At 39.3% G+C, this 21807-nt stretch overlaps 2 protein-coding genes across 5 annotated transcripts in view; both read right to left on the bottom strand.

Moving 5' to 3' along the window:
• Window positions 1-21751, bottom strand: part of Sdb (SAXO downstream of blistered) — a 33038-nt gene extending 11287 nt beyond the window's left edge. For all 4 annotated transcript variants that reach the window (XM_069137550.1, XM_069137552.1, XM_069137551.1 and 1 more), the window contains exons 1-5: window positions 14440-21751; window positions 8649-8884; window positions 8120-8359; window positions 387-733; window positions 21-223 (exon numbers count right to left, since the gene is read on the bottom strand). In XM_069137550.1, the coding sequence (XP_068993651.1) occupies window positions 21-223; window positions 387-733; window positions 8120-8359; window positions 8649-8884; window positions 14440-21270 (7857 nt within the window). In that variant the 5' untranslated portion in view covers window positions 21271-21751. The remainder of the gene's footprint in view (window positions 1-20; window positions 224-386; window positions 734-8119; window positions 8360-8648; window positions 8885-14439) is intronic.
• Window positions 1-21807, bottom strand: part of LOC124222956 (protein starmaker) — a 63810-nt gene that overhangs the window by 17155 nt on the left and 24848 nt on the right. The window lies entirely within an intron of this gene.

Raw genomic sequence — 21807 nt, forward strand, 5'->3', positions numbered from 1 at the left:
TTGGAACTAGAATTACTCACCGTAAATTCTCCTTCGCCAATGATCAAATTATCTGTACGTCTAATTACTTCCGCTCGCTCTATAGTTCGATGATCGATATACTCAGTTCGGCTCGTTGTTTCGTCTATAAATTCACCTTCTACTTTTGTGTAGGTGTTGCGACGCACAGGGCTTGGTCGTTCGCCGGGTAGCCCGGGGAAGGCCAGCTCTTTTGTTGTCACGCCTGAAAGAAATGGAGAACAAAAACCACAAATATAATTATTTTATCACTAACGTCATTGCGATGCAGATCTACCATCGAACTATACTGTGATAAGACCTTCAAACAGTTGCATATAGTGGTAATGTAGTTCACATGCTTGTAACAAATGGGAATAACATTTTACCATCGAAATCACCCTCGGGCCTCAAATTATCTTGGGGGCGCCTAACAGGCGCTCGTTCGCCTTTGGTGGGCGCTTCTTCCTTGGGACGTCCGTAGAAATCTCCTTCAGGATGTAGATTATCCTGAGGCTTTCGAACCGGAGCTCGGTCTCCGTGGGTGACGACGTAGTCAGTACGTCGTTCTCCAATGAATTCACCCTCCAGGTGCAGGTGGTCTTCATGGTGAACTATCACTTGTCTATCTACGTGTTTTTCATCATATTCGTGGCGGTAAGACGTTACGCTGTCTATAGGCTCGTGAGGTGATTCAAAATTGTCCTGGCCAACGTTGTGAGGACATCGGTGCCGTCTGAAATAATTCGTACACCACCAATTAATTGTTGTCGCATTATTTTACAGTATTGAGGTAGAACAATTAATAATATTCCCATGAACTTTCATTTTTCTATCGGTTTGCATGTGTTGTAAATTTTCGGTTTTTCTAATCTCACAAGAGCAATGGAACTATAATTAGTTTTTTTTCACGGTAGCTGGTCTGAGTTTCAAGGATACATTTAGCGTTAATTCAGTATTATTATAATAACTTGGCAGTAGGCATTCGATACATCAGTCATGCAATGACTCAGGTGGCAGAGGAGGCTATCCACGTGGGTGCTTCTAACCGTATAGTTATTAGTTATGCATCATTACTTACACGCGCATTGTCTTTTTTAGTTCAATTCCTGCCAGATTTACACTGACTGTGTCCTACGCTCACACTATTACACTCTCTTATTTGGCTTATGCTGGTCTATTATTAATTCTCTTGCGACCACGCGATTTTCGCAATCAACTCATTCAAAGAATTGACTATAATTATATATAACCGCGAGATATTAAATCCTACGTTACTTATTGACAGCCATTTTGAATATTAATGGCTGTTTTTGGACTCTCGAAAACTATTCAGATATTACAAATCATGGTGTTATGCGTATTTTGTGGATTAGTTTCTTGAGTCTACAATGAAGTTATTCTAAATAATTAGCTACACTAGTCTCTGGATTCAGATTTCACGATCGCAGCTGTCCTTGGATACTTTGTACGAAATCGCCTGTACAGCAGTTAAATGTCAGGGAGTCTTTAACATTACTACGAGCTAAATTAAAATTGTGAGGATTGGTTAAAAAAAAAAAGAACTTATTAGACAAGTTTCTATTCATAATTTTAATTATAGTACAAATTTGTCGCCTAAACTAATCTATGAAGAAAGCCATAACGATGGTCCTAATGAATTGTAATACCATATTTGAACGTGAAATACCATATTTTTCTTCAATTTATGCATTACATCCGTTAAAATGTTGCCCCGTTAGAATGATATACATTGAAAGCGTAATCTCCTCTCAAGGCATTGCCGCATATGGAACGACCGCGACATAGTAAAAGCAGACTCGGATTAGCCCCGTTCAACTCTTGCACTGCACCATAGAAGGAGCTGCCTCTAAAGAGAATTACTTAGCTTCTCAGCTGGTGATTGGCTCTGCGGCCCCCGCATGCCTTAAGGGGTTACACTGGTGTAAAACTTAAATTTTTTTTTCCTTCAAAAAATAGTTTAAACGGTTAATATTATATTTCCAATAAGTTTTATATTGATGTTTCAAATGATTTTTGAGTTGGAGCATTTTTCAGAAGGTAATTTTATCACTCGAGATACTAGTGTTTAAACGTTAACGGCGTTTTTGTCAAAACCATGTTTTTTAAAACGATGTACACGATATTTCGAGCTGTAATCGATGATTTGGTTTGAAATTTGGTACACATATTCACAGGAATAGTGCTTTTCGGCTGATTTACAATTTTATTGTTTTAAATTGTTGTTCAGTAATTATTAATAATAATAAAACGTGTTTTTGAGCCAAAAATATTGAAAAAATTATTAATATTGCATCAGCACTTTTTCCGAAGTTAATCTCTGAAAATTAGCCTGTTTCGGCGCTCGTCTAAGTAGGGTAACCCCTTCAGTCTTTCACTCCAGCGGGCTCAGGTTTGTAATACGTACACACAAAGGCTTACAGAGATTTACAATCAGCCTGTGTTTGATTCAGTCAAACACAGTTTGCCCGTGAAATTTCTACAAGTAAATTGCAGCACATTGCTGAGAACTACTGCCAAACGTGGTTCAACTAGTCTTCAACTACATAGCACAACGTTGACAATGATTTTGCTTCTGTGATGTTATGTAGCTATTTAGTTGTTCAACCAAGCGTTTCAATTTAAGTATATTATATATAGTAGCAGACCTTTGTTTCACCGGAATTCAAGCCCTTACGATTTGTCAGCGTTTCCATAGGACTCGTGGATTACGTTCAGACGTGACACAGCTTTTAGCAGGTTAACCATTTATTTGCTACCAACGTGTTCAGTCATTTCAATTGTTTTCTGAATGTTGCGTACGGGTCAACTCAACGATAAATCAATAATAACCGCCATAAGCAACGCTGATCCAGTCATCAAAGAACGAACAGAATTTCGAATGAAGGTATGCTTGTATACCTAGCGACATCGATACTATTAATGTTAATGTTAGCTGGTTTCACCGGCTGGTTCACCTCTTTGGATAAGGAACTTCAGGTGTCAATGACATACTTTACATACCTGGGTATATAGTATGTCTACCTCAAATGACGCAACCGTAAGCAGTCGTCAAATAAATACTAAACGCTTTGTACATTGGTGAGTAGAAATGGCTATACTTTGAACATTCTCTATACTACCGTCTCATTTTATCTCATTTACTCTGAGCTGAAGACCGATGTAAGAATTGAACAGTAGCTGCGATAGAAGCGGAGTAGCTAACTCTTGGCAACAAGTTTGCTGCATCTCTATTGAAAATTTGTACGAGTGTGAAGATGAAATAGTTCTACCAGTGCTTGGAAGAAACATTGAAGATTTCGCTATACTAGAAAACAAAAAACGCTAAATTTGCTAACAAAAATGCTGCAGTAGGTAGTTGTCATCAAAACTTTGCTCGGCGTGAGTTTGAATTTTGATTAGCACTTTCATGTTTTTCGAGTTCTCAATGCTTATTATACATAATAGATGTCAGTGATGTTTGCCGGTGTTTCAGTTACCGCTAGTATGGTTGAATCTTACGTATAATACACGTTTTATACTTCCACAGTCAGAGTCACCTTTCTTTTGTGAAACATGGACACGCAAAATTTCGCGTTCCGCCTTTTGTTTAGCCGCAACAAAGTTCTTTGTCAGGGATTAATTGTTCGTTACGATAGTCGATCGTGCGGTATAGAACCCATAAGTGACGAACCGGTTGAAAGAGAAAGCTGCAGTTTCGAATCTTCCGACGCCGACAAAAATTCCGTGTCAGTGAGGCTCGCGTAATTCACTGGGCATGGCTGTTGCTAGGTCCCGAAAAATTCAACTTTCATGATTAAGCCCTAGGATTTCGCAGGGTTTAAAACGGCCCTAGCCTAACCTAACATAACCTAACCTAACGGAACGCAACGTAACTTAACCTAACTTAACCTAACCTAACCTAACCTAACTTGGTTATTTTGCTTCGTTTCGTGGGAGCACGAGGACCAAATGATATCTTGACAACGATAATAAAATTGCTAATTTTATCGCTATGGTTCGGTCCAGTTCCGTCTAGTTATCTGCGAAAGTAAAAAAATATTTGGCCCGCTTGAGGCGACGCGACGGCGCGGTGTGTCATTGAATTGAAAGATTGCTTTGTAGTGAAAAATTAAGGTTGACGTTATTAACGCTATTGTCGGGTGTGCTCTGACCGTGCGCCGTGTTACCAATTTGTTTTTTTCTAACTTCCCGACGTGACGGCAGAAAAACTAGATACATATTATAATTCTGTTGCCTGCATCCATTAGAAAACGAATTTATGCGATACATACATACGTATGTATAGTACGTATCTGCGAACATTCGGTTCTGTATGATTTAACAAGGAGTTGAGAAGCAAGGCGGTCGCCTTTATGGTCTTACCTATAATTTGATTCGCATATTACCGTGCAAGATAATCAGCCTTGACTTTTTTCCGTCTTGTGCAGGAAAAAAAACGTAGTGTATCTAATAATTCGGTAGTGTATATTACCCGTAACAGAATCTCATGAATACTGCAAGAATTTGTATTTATCCTATTATCCATATTTGTACGTAAGTGAAAATTGATACGTCATTAATTCGAGGAGGATTACTTACATATTACGACCTTCGCTGAAACTCATTTGACAGAGATGCGCATGCACATCTGATTTCTCATTACGATTGTTGTTACTTACAAAACAAAAAACAATCACCCATAGAGTTTATCTATTCAGTCGAAGTCAAATTAAAATTATAGTAAATTACAAGCGATTGTAATTTACCATATCAAGCTACAGAAACATTGGTCGTATTATCCTTATTGATGGGTCATCATTTTGGCCAACAATTTTTTCCAATACGGAATTATCAGTGACATTACCTCACTCGCCCCAACGCGGCGCCTTAACCAAACCGGATCGACAATTTTACCATAACAATATTCAGTTGTTGTAACAAGTGTGGGCTGAAGAGTACGAGTAGATGGCCCCGATTACGTCATTGTTAGTGACGGGAATCGCGCGTCACAGCATTGCTAGCATGGAGATTTCACATGTATTTAATGGTAGTCCCGTGTATCTATCATGATATACAGGCACTCTGCAGACCTGAAGCACCAGTTTTTAGATCGTTCTACGAATTACGTAATGAACACGATGAGAGGAATACATATTTCGGTGTCTGGTCAAGCGGCTTCGAAAATGTCATCATTAAATTTGAACGTGTTGTTGTAAGAATTTTTCAAACAATATATAAACACAAGCTTGGGCATATATCCGAGGCTCATTCGTTGGAGGACATATTGATCGATTGATATGGGTATAAAGATATTTGTTGCCCCACGAAGCGGATGCCTCGTCGAAATTTTTATTCTGAACTCGCTGCCAAACGTCTCATTGTTATTTAGTACCGTGGTGCGTTGTGGGATCGGCGATGAAGAATGTAAGGGGAAGTGAGAGAGAGAGAGTGAGAGAGAGGGGGGGGGGGGGGGGAGACGTGCATTAATGCCCTGAGACCAAGGTCGCTTGAGGTCAGCAGAAGAGGTTGCATTCAATGGAGAGTACTCGACGTGTTACAAGAAAAGCTAACAATAAGTAAAATAATAAAAACGACATGCGTTACAGTTATACGCGAAAAGTACAGATGTAAAAGGTAAGAACAAGTGCATCGTAAGTGCAGTCAATTATGTAATCGATAGATACGAAACCGAAAAGGTTACATAACCACAAGTATTTACATTGAAGACTACGTTACATATCCGAAATACAAACTTTGAACCGAATGGTTTGAAAAGTCAGCAGAGTGGAATACAGAGGATTCGAGAATACGAAGAATGGGGAATTTAAAACGTGTATGCAACGCAGACGTGTTGTGGCGTGAATTAAGCCCAACGGTGCGATTAATAACTAATTGTTTTTTGAACTGTTTTAAATTAGGTGCGGGGTATAATAGAATTTCATTCTACACATTTCGTTGTTCATAAATCTTATAATATTGCGAGGTTGTTCAGGGTGATATAGTAAAAAGTTGCGGTACCTAGTTGTACACAGATACTCTTGCTTTTCTAATTCTATGTCAAGTGTTCGATTTAGTTATTATTTATCGGTATAAGTTCGAGTTCGTGTTGCGTAAAATTTTTATGCCTGCTCTAATCGCGGTATCGCCGCTTTACGTAATCACTGATATAAAGCTACAATTCGAACGAAAGCATTCCTGAGGCATGCGGTCATTACAAACGAACTGGTTTTTCATCTCGTTTATTTTCTCAACGCCCTATCTAATTATTTTTACATCGCGTGACACTTATTGTTGACATTTTTAATCACGTCTAATCGTACGTTTGATTGTAATCTTTTTAACGTGTAACTATTCGATAGTTAGAGGAACCAAAATTCACGGTGGCGATAAAACGACCTAGAAGATGATTTGGAAAATGTCCCGAACGTCCGCTTTCGATTCAAAATTCATTATCGGTGATCTCCGTGGTTAAAGCATTGAAATAATACGGGCCACGTTTGATCGATTTAATAGAGTGTACCTGAAGTTCATGCTTTAGTTATCACAAAGAAAACAGCCTGTATACACATACATATATTGTTTTTAATTTGAACTAATATCATTATAAAATTTCTCACCTCAGACGCTTTCAGTTGGCAATCAACGACCGAAACCTTTCCTTTGACTTACGTATTACATTAAGGGATCATTCCAGTGTAAAATTTTCAAAACTTTCCTTTTTCTTTTTACTATGCGATAATATAGACGGGGTGTTGCATGGACCTGACGTCACTGATTGATCGTAAGTAGACAATTTGTATGGAAATTCCGCGCTTGAAACTTTAAGGGGGAAGGCAACTGTGACGACCGAAAAAATAACCAATTTTTAAGAATATTTTTCACAGGTATAACTAATTAATAAAGAGATCGGATTGCTGGTATTTTATTGAGTGTATATTCAACTTTTTTTGTGTAAGTATTTATTAAAAAATATTGAAAATAAATAAAGATATGGGCCTTGACTTGACGGCTAATAAAGAAATTTCCCTTCCATCGTGGCATTGATATCTCGGTGAAGGGTTATCTGAAAATAAAAAAATTAAATTTTATCAATATCTATACAAATGTAGCTATCGTTGCACGTGGCTGTATTGTTTTTTTATTCAATTATTTTCAAAATGGCGACAGACTAAAATTTTTCTTATTTTCAAGGCTCTTTTCATATTCAAGCCGTCGCCACTTTGTAAATTATAAAAAAAAAGAAAAAAAAAACGATCATGTACAACGATAGCTACATTTGTATAGATATTGATAAAATTTTGTTTTTTCTTTTCAGATAACCCTTCACCGAGATATCAATACCACGATGAAAGCGTAGTTTTTTCATTAGACGTCAAGTCAAGGCTCGTATCTTTGTTAATAAAAATTTATACAAAACGAGTTTAATATACACTTGATAAAATACCAACAATTCGATCCCATTATTAATTAGTTATCCCCGTGGAAAAATTCTTAAAAATTAGTTACTTTTACGGCCGTCACAGTGGCCTTCTCCCTAGAATACATTTTTCTCGAAACGTGGTTTTCAAAAACGACGTACACTCTCAAAGGAAGAGTTTTCAAGCTACCCGTCTCAAATTTGGATACAACATTTTTAACGTCATTCTTTATGTTGTTATGGTATTTTTGTAATCTTTCTATTTTTTTAACGTAAAACTGTCGAGAAAATACGCTGAATTCGATACTTTTTTTCTAACTGCCGCCATTTTGTCAATTTTAGTAAAAAAAAAAAAAAACTCCATAGCAAGCTTTCTTACTGATTAATAAACTTTTTACAAATTTTGCATGAGATAATAGTTACGGTCACAACCGCGGACACCGCGAGTACTTCATTTTTTCGAATATGTCTTCTACCGTAAAAAAAAATGTAAAAAATAAAGATTAACGTTTCAAAATTTATTTTCTATTCTTCATGAGTGCTTTGATTTGTCATAGAAAAATCAGGCTGATTAGCCTATTTTAATCGTCGAAAACTTGATCGTGAAAATCAGCTATTTTTCAAACCGTTAGACTAGGTTGATCCCTTAAATATAATTTTTACTAATTTAGCTTCATAACGATTGAGGTTAAGGTCACTTACCCGCAGGTGCATAGCTCGCAAATACACTGTTCCTTCAGTGGTATTTTAGCCAGGACATCAGCAGGCTCCAGTATATTTTTCGGCTGCGGTTCTTCCTCATCCAAGGAATCTGGCGTTTGATCACCACGTCGTGGCTTTTCGTCCGGGCGACTGGGCTTTCCAGCAGCAGGCTTTGGCTTGCTGTCTGGTGCTTTTTGGTCACCAGGTTTCTCCGGAGAAACAGATCGACGATCGGAAGGTCTGTGTAACGAATTAAAGAATTATCAGAAAAGGTCGCAACGCATAAAATTACCGAACATGGAACAATGAAAACAAATATTTCTTAATGCAGTTTGGAGCAAGATGACGGAACAAAATATTTAATATTTTTATCAAAAGTTGAGTAATACTGATCTTCCAAAAACTTTCGATGTTTGAAAAACCTCCTGTTCCATTACAGATCTGTTGAAAAAGAAATACTTGGACTCTTACTAACGATCTAGCGTTAACTTTACCAATGGACACTCTTCTAAGTGCATGATTAACTTACTTTTTCGGTTTTTTAGGCTTGTCAGCATCGTCGCCAGGCTTTTTCGGAGATTCATCACGGCGTTGTGGACGGCTGGGCTTACCAGCAGCAGGAATTGGCTTCGGTGTTGGCGTATCTTTTGGCCCTTTGGCCGTTGTGATTTTTTCAAATTTCTTATCATCCACAACGTCTCTGGCTACCATGCTAGTCACCTGTTCATGGCCGATAAACTCTGTCGTTGACTCAGTAACATCTCTCTGCAAATGAGACCGCAAAAGCATTTGTTAGTTGGAATTAATTAGAGTAATAATCAGCGTTAGTAATCAAGTTACTAATTTTTTTATTCTAAACGATAATATTTACGGCATCTAGAATATTTTTTCAAAGAACAATGACTGCGTGCATTCTACGAGCATAATAAACCATAACGAAACACTCATAACTCTGAGAAAGTATAAATTACGTATTAGTAACATTTTATCATAGTGTCGTATCATAGACAGTTGACGCCATGATTTTTTCAGCTTCTAGCTGAGATGTCACTCTCTCTACAAATTGTCTTATAATTAGCTTGTCTCTTCCCGCCATTCATCAACGGACAATAGTTGAGTGGAATTTCACTCCGCCTGATTTTTTTAAAAAAATGGGGTTCATAAACACCTGCAATGGTACTCAAGAACCAGGACAATTAGAAAATTGTTAGCTCTTCTTCTTCAGTAAAGTTTTTTTCAACCACTTTTCTCATGACAAATTGTAAAGCTTGTGACAATTCTTCTAACCTAACTGTCGTTGGTAGTTGACGACCGTTAGCGATGACCCGGACATGACCAATTCTTGTTTTTTGTCTCCTATCTTTTTCTTCCGTAACGTGTATTAATTATGTAAGTACTAATTTTTACTACACGGGAATAATTTCTTTTCTTCCTCTTTTTGGCGGTTATTTTCATACCGTTGCTGATAGACTGAATAATTTTTTTATGTCAATAAAATTTCAGCTTTGAGGAGGAAATTGACGAGTTTCAATCAATGACCTGTGACACTGAAGAAAATTTAGCATAATATTGTAAAATTAACTTTTTGCGGCATAGCGTCTCATATATGAGACACCTTTTTTGAATCAATAATTCAAGCTTGACATTCAATTTTTGAGATATCGTTGTCATCTTTTGTATAATTGGAATTCTAAGATGTCAATGTTGATATTTTAAAATATTCCGCGAATATAGTGAGCGCTGTAACACTATAAATAAACAAAGTGTTGTTGCCTGTTTTAACAGAATAAATGTAAATGTGGGAAGGTTATGGGGACTAGACCTGGGTTTTGGGGTGATTCAAAACGAATCCAACGTCAAAATTTCAAAATTCGAAACAGCGGATCCAATATGGCGGACTGAAAATATAAAAATTGGTATTATTCGTTTGAAATTTGTTACTCGGGAGTCTTCGGGGTCGTATTTGGTGACCGAAAAAACGCCCGAGTGTGCATTTTCGAGTCATACCGACCACTTTCACATTTTCAGTCCGCCATATTAGATACGCCATTTTGAATTTCGAAAATTTCTCAGATCATTTTTTCCCATTTTTCAAATCAGCTATCTCGTTTCAAAGAATTTGACTGCAAGGAGAAAGGTATGCTTCAAAGGATTAATTTAGACACGTTGATGTAGCTGACGGTTCACAATTAGCTTACGTAGCAAATTACTGTATACCAATGCCTTGTAATCTAAATATAGTGTTGAAGTAGGTTTATGTAGAATTCGAAGAGCGAGAACAATCCTCAGAAAAGTATGAGGATGATGCAAATGACTCGAAGCGGTTCTTGGTATCTGGCGGATGATTAAAAAGCAGTCGACTACTGTATATGTACAGCTTCGATAGTTTACTGTTCATGGAACTCCCGCACGTCGAAACATCGCGCGAAATATGTCATGAGGAATTCGAAATTTCTAAATATAAGCGCAAATCCCTTTCTCGAACAACGTGGGTACACAAGCATCGGCTGCAGCTCGTTGAACCTCCGTTTCTCAATTCGTGAGTCAAAGTAGGCTGGTGCCGGGGATCTTTCAAGTGTGGCTACAGCGGAATTCACGTGCCAGAAGGCTAAACATAGACAAGAAATGCCCCGTCGCCGTGATCTTCAGGCACTTCAAGATTAAAGAGAACCTTAAGTGTATTTGGAGGTTATATGCCCTCTGAAGCGCATTAAAAATCCTAGGAAACCGAGTCTAACCTGCGGGTTGTTTATAACCTCAATAATTAGCCGCTACTGATTGTTAGTGATATGGTCTAATGGATTTTTAAAATCACAATTGCGGTTAACAAGTCGTATTTTTCTATCGTTTATCTCAGGCTTATTGCACAAAGTCTAAATCTTCAAGCGCACAACGCAAACATACGTTGCATATTTAAGCCTTTGAATTTATTTAATTAACTGACAGACGACATCGTTATGCTTGCTACTTGGCCGATTAGGCTCAACTTACTGCATTGGAATAACACTGGCCAACAGTGGTTTTGTTACTATTGATATTCAAGTGGTATTAGTAGTATTTGGTGTCAATGACCCTAGGAGTAAGCGTAGTTTTTCGAAATTGGCTCCAGTTACTTATCTTATCGACATTTTGATACATGACTCAAAAAAGGAATAGTTGGATGAAAAATTCGATTTTTTTTGTAATATCCAATGTTTATCAAAAAAATACTACACAGCTTGGCACAAAAAAAATTTTGTAGTGCCCTGATTTTTTCCGTGAATTTTGGTATTTGAGAATGCAAAATTTACAAATAAAATCATGATTATATTACAAAACATCCCCCCTCCTCGCAAAAAAAAAAAAAAAAAAATATCCTCAAAACTAGAACCAATCTAATATCATCATGATTTTATTCGTAAATTCTACGTTCTGAAACACCAAAAATCACGGAAAAAATTTTGATTCTCATTGAGCTGTGATGATTATTTGAAGAGAAATTTCTTATGACTATAAGGTGTTACAGTATCATCGATTTTATCTTTGATTAATATGGTAAATAAAAAAGTCATGCTGAAAGTTTTATGAATATAGTACGTCAGTCACTGTTCTCTATAACGAAAGAACGGAGGTTTAATAAAAAAATAACGTCTTGAGAGATTTTAACACGAACACCAGACTAAAATAGATTCTGCAGCAACAAAAATTGATAATGATCAAATTGATAAAGATCGCACTAGATTTTCCGTTGCTTCTGAAGAAGATACCTGTGTAGATCAATTAAGGCCTGGCAGATCTAGGACAAAGTTCAATGTATAACAATAAGGTACGTCAAACTTCTCAGTGTTTTGTTGTCTTATGAGGTTTGCTTGTTAATGCTCAACATTGGCTCCGTAACCTCGATATCGTGAACTCAATTCCAAGAGTTCATATTAACTATAAAGCTGCATTATAATAACCCGCATGCAACGTCTTACTCACAAGAACCTTAACCGATAAATGCTAAGAAATTTATTGGTACACTTAATTATACATGGTATTAAATGGTATTTTATTCTTGCCCTAATTTCAATTGCTATTTACGCATTGCAATTGTAATTATTTATTGTAATAGATTGTAATTTTTCACGATCTAGCGCACACATACATAGGAAGTATCGTGCATAAGTTTAATCTTAACCAATATTTTTCAACTTTCACATTCAAATTACGCACTGTTTTCCATCAACGTTAAATGATGTGGAATAAATAAGGTCCTTTTCCAATATACTGTTATCGAATATTAGGGAGTTTGATATTCATTATAAGTAACTTGATCGATTTTTTCAAGTGAAATTTGCATCAGGTTTACATAGCTTTTACATCTCCTCTCCTTATCTAGTCAAGGTTTTTTTTCAAACCGACGCTATGGCACCAAGTTGATAATGTCTAAGAATCTTAGTCTGACACCTATATGTTTCAAGATTATTTTTGTTTTTTGTGACATCAATTTTGTTTCTTGTATATGTATAAATGAAATATACGTATTGTATCCAACGAATAACACCCATAGATTGTGCGCTTTGTAAAGGTCGGTAGAACGTATTACTTAAAGCATTAAACGTTTATAAAATATCACGTATAACAGGATATACTTGAATATCACGAAAGATTAATGATAGAAAAGAAAATTTTTCAATTGGTTTAGGAATTTTTTAAGAAAAATTGGACAATGTGAAAATGAGTTTGATGATTTAATAATTCAGTGAGAATGAATTGAAATTTTTTTCCTAATTGCGTTTTATTGTAAGAAAAAAAAAAAAAAAAATAGTACAAATAATAATTTCACGAGACAGCGGAAAGTTGTCTGAGGAGTCATCCATAAAAAATTCCGTGAAATCGGATGCGGCTGTTCGGAAAGGCTCGTTGATTTAGCATTGAATTAATCATACTTGCTTAAAAATGCTTCGCTTTTGTGCACAAAATATAGAAAATTGTACACTAGTTATTTCGATTATTTTTAGACTGATGTGATTATTATACAAAAATTGTGAAAACAGCTGTATCAATTACTAATCTAATCCGCAGCCTTATCGCGTTCATTGGAGCTCGGCATGAATTTCCTTGTTGCGAAATCGAAACGCTGCCACGAAAATATAATCTTACAGTGCAACTTTATTTAAACGGCAAATTTTTCAATACGTTTATTTCTCCGTTTCATGGAAACCCACAAGATGAACGTGCCAATAAAATCAATTCATTTGGAATTAAACCGGTCCGCTCGATTCGATGAGATTACGATAAGAATCGTGAGTAAAATCACGTAAACGTGGTCGTTATATAAGTCAGGTAAAGTGTTTCGAGTTAAAATATCTTGTGACGTATAATAATAAATTATCTCGATTTGGAAAAAAGAATCAGACACTCCCACGTAATTTTGACATTTTCGTGGATTGACCGTGTCGTTGCTAAACTACTGGAAACGTTTTCGTTTTTATACGAACAACATCGAGGCGTAGAATTTTTCGAACCGGTGTTCCGTGTTTGAAATATGACGTAAAGAAATACTCATAAAATGTGCTGTGTTTCGTTACACGTTGATCTTGAAGAGGCTTGTGTGAGGTATTTCACACACTCGCATGGTAACACAGCGGCTCATTTGTGCACAGATAAGCAGAGTCGAGGTAAGATTCGAAAAGATTGAGGTTAAAGCTCGGAAAAAATCTCGGTAGCTAATTCAGCCATTTGTATGATACTTCCCGTTGAATTTCATGTTCGAGTACCATTCAAACGTTGTCTACCGAGATATTTTATACAATTATGATCAAACTTTAATCGAAAGGTCGTTCAATGTTGAATTAGTTTGGATTTGGATAAAAAAACCACGCACGAACATTTTTCAAACTCACGTTCTACTATATAATTATTTATGTGAGTACCTGTACCATATATCACTCGTGATGAGAACTTCATTTGCTAATGTACGTTGTTGTATCAAAGTCAAATGCAGTTTAGACATTCATTGAGGTATTAAGTAATTCTCGCAGTTGAACAAGTGAGGTCTAAGCGAATCATGGATATTTTTAGCCGTGAACAGTTCACGTGCGCATGTATTATTTCCACTGTACGCATATACCTATTACATATATATATATAAGTACCTATATGCATACTCGTGCATGTTACGTTACGCGTACAACGAACCGACATAGTTCTAACCAGGTGAAAGTAGAGCTCAGTACCAGTAGATTTAAGGCACGTATCATCGCCGGTTATTTTGATGCAGCATGTTAATGAAATATATGTATAGCAACGGGTTAGTTCTGATCGAAAATTTTCGGCCTTTCTATATGGTCACTCACCAAGTCATGACGTTTTTCCGTTGTGTAATCGGTAGTGATGTATTCCTCGGTGATGTCGCGCACGTCCTTGACACTGGTGTAACTCGATGAGTGCTCGATGACGTATGAAGATTTCTGGATATCAGTTACGTCCTGCAGATCAATGGTGGACTGACTGAAGGTAATTTTGGTAACTTCGTCTGGGCTTTGCTCTGAAGGGTGACGTCTTGGAACGACGTCTTTCGGCGAACTCGGATGTTTTGGTTTCTTCCCGTCAGCTGGCTTCTCTGGCTTTTCTGTAGGTTTCGGTTTTTCGTAAACGAAAGAACCATCCCAGGTCGAGGAACCGGGTTTAGTTGGTCTGTCGGCTTTATCTGTGGGACTTTCGGGTCTTCGGTCTTCAGGTTCTCGTTTTCCATCAGGACGCTCAGAAGGACTTCCAGGTTTTTCAGAAAGATTTTTCGACTTTTCAGGCTTCTCGGTACTCTCTCCAGGCTTTTTCTGTTCAGGCCTCTTATCAGTTGGGGCGTTGATTGGAGTAGAAGATTTTTGAACCACCGAATCAGTAGGGTGTTTGTCGCCTGGTTTCTTTTTACTGTCAGTGGGCTGTTTTTTATCAGCAGTTGGTCCCGTTTTTGGCTCGGGCTTCTTACCGGTCGGTTCTTTAGGCTGTTCGTAGACGAAGGCGCCATTCCACGTAGAGGAACCTGGTTTGGTAGGACGGGTCGACCTGTCTTCGGGGCTTTCTTCCCTTTTGGGCTTTTGGTCGGGAAGCGGTTTTCCATCGGGACGTCTTTTAGGCTCACCTGGTTTATGTTGAGGCATTTTGTCACCATCAGGTTTCTTCGGCTGACCACCATCGTCCCTTGGTTTATTGTCTGGTGATCCTTCATATACTATTGTTTCGGAAATAACTGTTGAACCAAATTTCTTCGAGTCACTCACAGACGTTTGTTCGCTGACGTAAGTATTTATTGTTACATCAGTAACGTCTTCAGTAATATCCCGAGTATCAGTAGAAGTTGTGGATAATTTTCGAACAACTGTGTCAGTAATTTTCTGATCTTTTGGGCGTTCATCGGATGGTTTTTTCTTGTCTTCTAATGGACGTTTTTTGCCATCAGTCGGCTCTTTTTGCTGGCCAGGTTTCTTGCCGGTAGGGGTTGGTGTTTTAGGCTGTTCATAAACGAAAGCACCACTCCATGTAGAAGAGCCAAGTTTGGTAGGACGGGTCGACCTGTCTTCGGGGCTTTCTTCCCTTTTCGGCTTTTGGTCGGGAAGCGGTTTTCCATCGGGACGCCTTTTAGGCTCACCTGGTTTATGTTGAGGCATTTTGTCACCATCAGGTTTCTTCGGCTGACCACCATCGTCCCTTGGTTTATTGTCTGGTGATCCTTCATATACTATTGTTTCGGAAATAACCGTTGAACCAAATTTCTTCGAGTCACTCACAGACGTTTGTTCGCTGACGTAAGTATTTATTGTTACATCAGTAACGTCTTCAGTAATATCCCGAGTATCGGTGGAGGTTGTGGATAATTTTCGAACAACTGTGTCAATAATTTTCTGATCTTTTGGGCGTTCATCGGATGGTTTTTTCTTGTCTTCTAATGGACGTTTTTTGCCATCAGTCGGCTCTTTTTGCTGGCCAGGTTTCTTGCCGGTAGGGGTTGGTGTTTTAGGCTGTTCATAAACGAAAGCACCACTCCATGTAGAAGAGCCAAGTTTGGTTGGACGAGTTGACTTATCATCGGGGCTTTCTTCTCTTTTGGTTTTTTGATCGGGAAGCGGTTTTCCATCGGGACCCCTTTTAGGCTCACCTGGTCGCTGTTGAGGCATTTTGTCATCGTCAAGTTTTTTCGGTTGACTACCATCGTCCCTTGGTCTATTGTTTGGTGATCCTTCATATACTATTGTTTCGGAGACAACCGTTGAACCAAATTTCTTCGAGTCACTCACAGACGTCAGCACCACATCAGTAACATCTTTAGAAATGTTTTTAGTATCGGTGGATGTGGTAGATGATTTTCGAGTTACTGTGTCAGTGGGCTTTCGGTTTTCCGGCCGCCCATCAGTCAGTTTTTTCTGATCATCAGATGGTCGTCTTTTATCACCCGTTGGCTCTTTCTTCTGACTAGGCTGCTTACTGGTTGGTTCTTTGGGATGCTCGTAGACAAATGCACCGTTCCACGTAGATGAACCAGGCTTATTTGGCCGAGTTGATCTGTCTTCAGGATTCTCTGGCTCTCCAGGCCTTTGTTCGGGGGACGTTTTTTCATCTGGTCGACGTCCAGGTTGACCAGGTCGCCTGTCAGGTGATTTTTCGAGACTTTCCGGCCGCTTCGATTTTCTGGAGTCATCCCTTGATTGCTTATTTTCAGACTCTTCGTGCACTATTGTTTCAGCCACACTTGTTGAACCAAATTTCTTCGAGTCTCTTATGGAAGTCTGTTTGGTGACATAAGTACTAGTCGTTATATCGGATGTATCCCTGATATCTTCCGAAGTTTTTCGGAGATCCGTGGAAGTCGTAGTTGATATTTGGCTTGTCGTGTCAACCAATTTCTCGTCCTTGGAACGTACGTCAGTTGGCCTTTTTTTGTCATCAGTTGGTGTTTTCTTTTGGCTAAGTTTTGGAGTAGATTCTTGGGGCTTTTCGTAAACGAAAGATCCATCCCAAGTTGACGATCCAGGCTTTGTGGGTCGGATGTTTTTGTCTTCTGGAGTAGATCCCTTTTTAGTTGGACTCTCTGGTCTATCGATAATATTTTCTCCTGGAAGAGAAATTCTTTTTTCAGGGCTGCTAGGTCGACGCTGCCCGGTTTTTGAATGAGTCACATATCTGTCAACAGGTTTTCCGTCGCGTATCAGCAATGTTTCAGTAGACGTGGTCGAAAAATTCACGTCCTTCGAATCTCTGTAACTTTCATGGGCGCTGGACTGTTCTACCACGAAAGAGCTGCTGGTAACTACATCAGACGTACTCGATACATCTTTAGTCGTATTGCCGAGAGTTAAAGTACTATCGCTCACGTGCTTTGTGGTGGAGGGTCTCTTATTTCCATCGTTCGGTTGCCGTTTTCCATCAGTCGGTTTTCTCTGATCATCGACAACGGGTTCTTTCCGCAAATCCCCAGGCTTTCTTTGCCCTTGTGTTTTTTCAATAACGAAGGACCCATCCCACGTCGAAGAACCGGGCTTTGTTGGACGAGCAGTTTTTTCATCAGGTAAGCCTGTTTTATTGTCTGGGCTTCTTTGCCCATCAGTTTTGTCTCTCGGAGTCGATGTTCTCTTATCAGGGCTACCAGGCCGATACTGATCGGTAGAGGAATAAACCGTGTGTCTTTCGACTGGCTTACCATCGCGAATGACTACCGTTGACGACGTAGAGAAATCTACATTCTGCGAGTCAGTGTAACTCGCTTGGATGTCAGATCGCTCCACGACGAAGGAGCTCGTGACGACTTCGGAAGTACTAGAAACATCTTTGGTTGTGTTACCGACGCTCAAAGTACTGTCACTCACATGTTTCGATGTTCTACGCTCCACATCGCTTGGCTTGCCATCTGAAGGTCTTCTGGTCGTTGATTTCTTACCATCGTCAATCGGTTGTTGCCTTCCATCAATCGGTTTCCTTTTATCATTCACACGGGGTTCTTGCCGAATATCAGCGGGCTTCTGTGCAGTTGGTCTCTTTTCAACAACGAAGGAACCATCCCATGTCGAAGAGCCGGGTTTTGTGGGTCGAATACTCGCGTCATCAGGATGAGCGGTCTTCTTGTGTGGGCTTCCAGGTGTATTGATGAGTTTATCTGGCGAACTTGGCCCTCTCTTCTCAGGACTATCGGGATAATGTTCATCAGTTATGGACCGAATCGTTTGTTTTTCGACAGGTTTGCCATCGCGAATTATTACCGTCTCCGTTACCGTCGTGGAGAAGTCTAGATTCTTTGAGTCGGTAAAACTCTCTTGGATATTGGATTGTTCTACAATGATAGAACTCGAAATTACTTCATCTTCTACAGTACTGTCCATATTCAAGGTAGTATCACTGACGTGGCGTAAATTTTTGCGGTTTTGTTCACTTGGGCTACCGCTGAGGAGTCTTTTATTCTCAGTGGTAGGTCTTTGTCTACTGTCACTTGGTTTTTTGCCATCACCAATAACAGGTTGTCTTTTCGAGTCAGCTGGTTTCTTTTGATCCGGTACGTTTTCATATAAAAACGACCCGTCCCATGTCGAAGATCCTGGTTTTGTGGGTCTTGTAGTCTTGTCTGGACTGCCAAGACGTTCTGAAGGAGTTGGATGCCCATCTAATGGATGTTTCCTCTGAGCACTACCGGGACGACTACCTTGCTGATCATCGTAAACAGTTCTTTCTGACGTAATTGAAGAAATACTTACATGGTCTTTCGAGTCTGTAAAACTTTGCTGACTTGAGGAGTGCTCAACAATATACGAAGTTGACACAGTATCGACTTCATTGATGGAGTTATCCTCCGTGACGTCAGAAATGTCGATTACGTTGCTTCGCCTGTTAGTCCTTCTGGTCGAAGAATCTACAGGGCTACCGTTAGGTGGGCGGCGCCGGTCGGAAATTGGTGTTTGTGGTTTTTCATAAATAAAGTGTCCGTCCCAGGTTGATTGGCCAGGCTTATAGCTTACAGGTGCACCGTCTCTGGGATGTCCTCGTGATTTATCAGGGCTTTCAGGACGATTGTGAGGAGTATGACCAATAGTTCCTCTTCCAGAAGGCTCTTCTTCGATGATTGTTTCCGACACAGAGGTAACCTTATCGATGCTTTTTATATCGCTGCTTGAAGAATGTTCAACTATATAGGAAGATGAGACCGATTCGGAGACGTTACTGACGTTAACTTCTTCGGTTATGTCTTGTACCTCTACGGAATCATTTCTCGGCTTAGTTCTTCTTACCACTGTAGCATCGGTCGATTGTTTGGACCTATTATCTTGCGGATTTTCTCGCACAAACTGACTGTTTGGATTCGATTGACCAGGCTTGTTGATTCGGGTACCTTCTGGTGGACCTGCAACAGTTCGTGGGGTCTTGCCATCGTCCGAATACACATAAGATTCCTTGCTGACATCTACGCGTTCGCGCGTCAAGAATTCCGATGATTCCGTAGATCCTCGAGCGGTGTGTACGTTGGTGGTAGATTCTTTATTGTAGGAACCATCTAGATTCGATTCTCTCGAGTCAATACGTTTCGTGGATTCGATTACGCCACCTTGGCCAGGATGCTGAAATATTGAAGCATCAGATGTGTTCCACTTTTGGGTAGGAGAAGGTTTTTCATAAACAAATTTTCCATCCCAAGCAGAATCTCCGGGCTTTGAGTAGCGCGTGTCTTGATCACTGGAATCAGTTTCGTGAACAATTGTTGACGTCTGTTGATCTATAGATCTACCTTCACTATCCGTAAACGCGCTAGTTTCCGAAGGCACACGGCGAGTGACACTGCTAATGAGCTTTCCAGTAGAATCGTACGTGTTTACAGTTTCCAAAGTATAGCTTTGAACGGTGGAGTCATGATCTTGAATTACAGTACTGGAAGATTGTTTCTTATCGATGTTAGTCGAGCCGCGAACTTCGGTGGTTTTCGAAGATCCCTGTTGTATTTGTGTTACAGATTTATTGTCTCCGGCGACTGTTCGAGATACATTAGTACGTTTATCCTTAGACTTTTTTGGTGACGGAGAATCTTGTCCGAGTTGACGAAACACGCTCGAACTTGACGTGTTCCTCGGATTTTGTTTCACTGATTTTTCGAGGACAAACTTTCCGTCCCACGTAGATGCACCGGGCTTGGTATTATGTGCCGTACTGTCATTTCCTATCTGCTCAGTCGTCGTCACACTTTTGCCAGTACTATCTGTTACTGTCGTACGAATTGTTACATTGCCTGTTGTTTTGTCTGGGCTCGCCCGCTCGCCAATAACTTTAACGTTCTGGGAAGTATGCAAGGTTTTATTACCATCCTTACCATCAGCTGGTTGTACACTTGTCTCACTGTCAACGCTTTCCGTCTTCGATGATGTGACTTTTCCGTTGTCGTTTAGTCTGTGTCCAGCCTTTTGTATTTCCGTTTTTGATTTGACCGTTTGACCATCTTTGGTTACACCTTGCTCCACCAGTTGACTTGACCTCGCCGATTCGAACGATTTTGAAGATGTTTGAATCGTAGGATTAGAATGACTAGGAATTTGATCGGAACTTGTCACTGAAGACGATTGCTCAAGGTGGGCCTGCACGGATGATGAAGATTCCACGACGGTACTTGAAGAGGAAGATGCTTTTTGACTGCTTTCAAAATGAGAAGAGCTGATCTGATCAGTACTTTCACCTTTAGTTGACCGTACAGTTGTACCATGTCCCCCGTCTTGGATCTGTTTTAGACTTTTACCTGCATTTGTTCTTCGTTTTTCATCACTGATCTCTTTCTTCGTTTGCCTTATTTGCTCTCTTTGCTCTCCGGCAATAAAATCTGTTGAACTCTGCGCGGCCTTTGACGTTGACGACGAATGTTTGGCTGTTTTTGGGGCATGCTCAATTACCTTGACAACATTTCCCTTCGAATCCATTATCACCTCACGACTGGAACTGCTCACCTCGACAACACTGCTTCGAGATTCGCTCTTCATAACTTTCGATGCTTCTTGAACTACACTTGACGTTGAGACAATTTCTGTCGAGGCAACTGTCGCATTTTTTGAACTGGATTGTGACACGTCAGCTGTAGAGCTAGACGAGGTACTGGCAACTTCAGTCACATTCTTATCGGAGCCTTTAGTTTTCGTCTTATTTGCTGTTCCTTTTTTGTGAATCGTCATGTTGACACTCTTTTTACCACTGACCGTTTGATAATATTATTTATATAAAAAAGGTTTCGGACACTATACGTAAAGCGATACTTTGTTACCGGACGTTTCCAAGTTTAACTTCCACAACCGTAGTAGTTTTAATTTATTTAAAAATACTGTCGTTTATGTAACCAACTATAATCCAGCGTTATAAAAAACCTTGAAAAATTCAGTCCAACTGTTTAAAAAATTTGCACAAAGTGAAAATGAAACAACACCGATCTCACTCAAAACGTATACGATAATAAAATATAAATAAAAAAATTTTGGATAACGCTTTTTTCCTGGCCTTAATTCTCAGCCCGTATCAATACCGTTCGCATTCACTAATTCACTCTTTCGTAAAAATATCGCGGCAAGAGGTAAAAAACACGTCGTGTCAGCTACGTATCGCTCGTCCGTATGGTCGGCACCGCGACGCGTCAAATCTACCGGACCGGCCTCTTCTGTACTAGCTATAGTTTCACGAACTGGTGAACGCGAAGCTGGCCGTAATCCCCACTCCGG

The sequence above is a fragment of the Neodiprion pinetum genome, chromosome 7 (assembly GCF_021155775.2).
Source record: "Neodiprion pinetum isolate iyNeoPine1 chromosome 7, iyNeoPine1.2, whole genome shotgun sequence".
Lineage (NCBI taxonomy): Eukaryota > Metazoa > Arthropoda > Insecta > Hymenoptera > Diprionidae > Neodiprion > Neodiprion pinetum.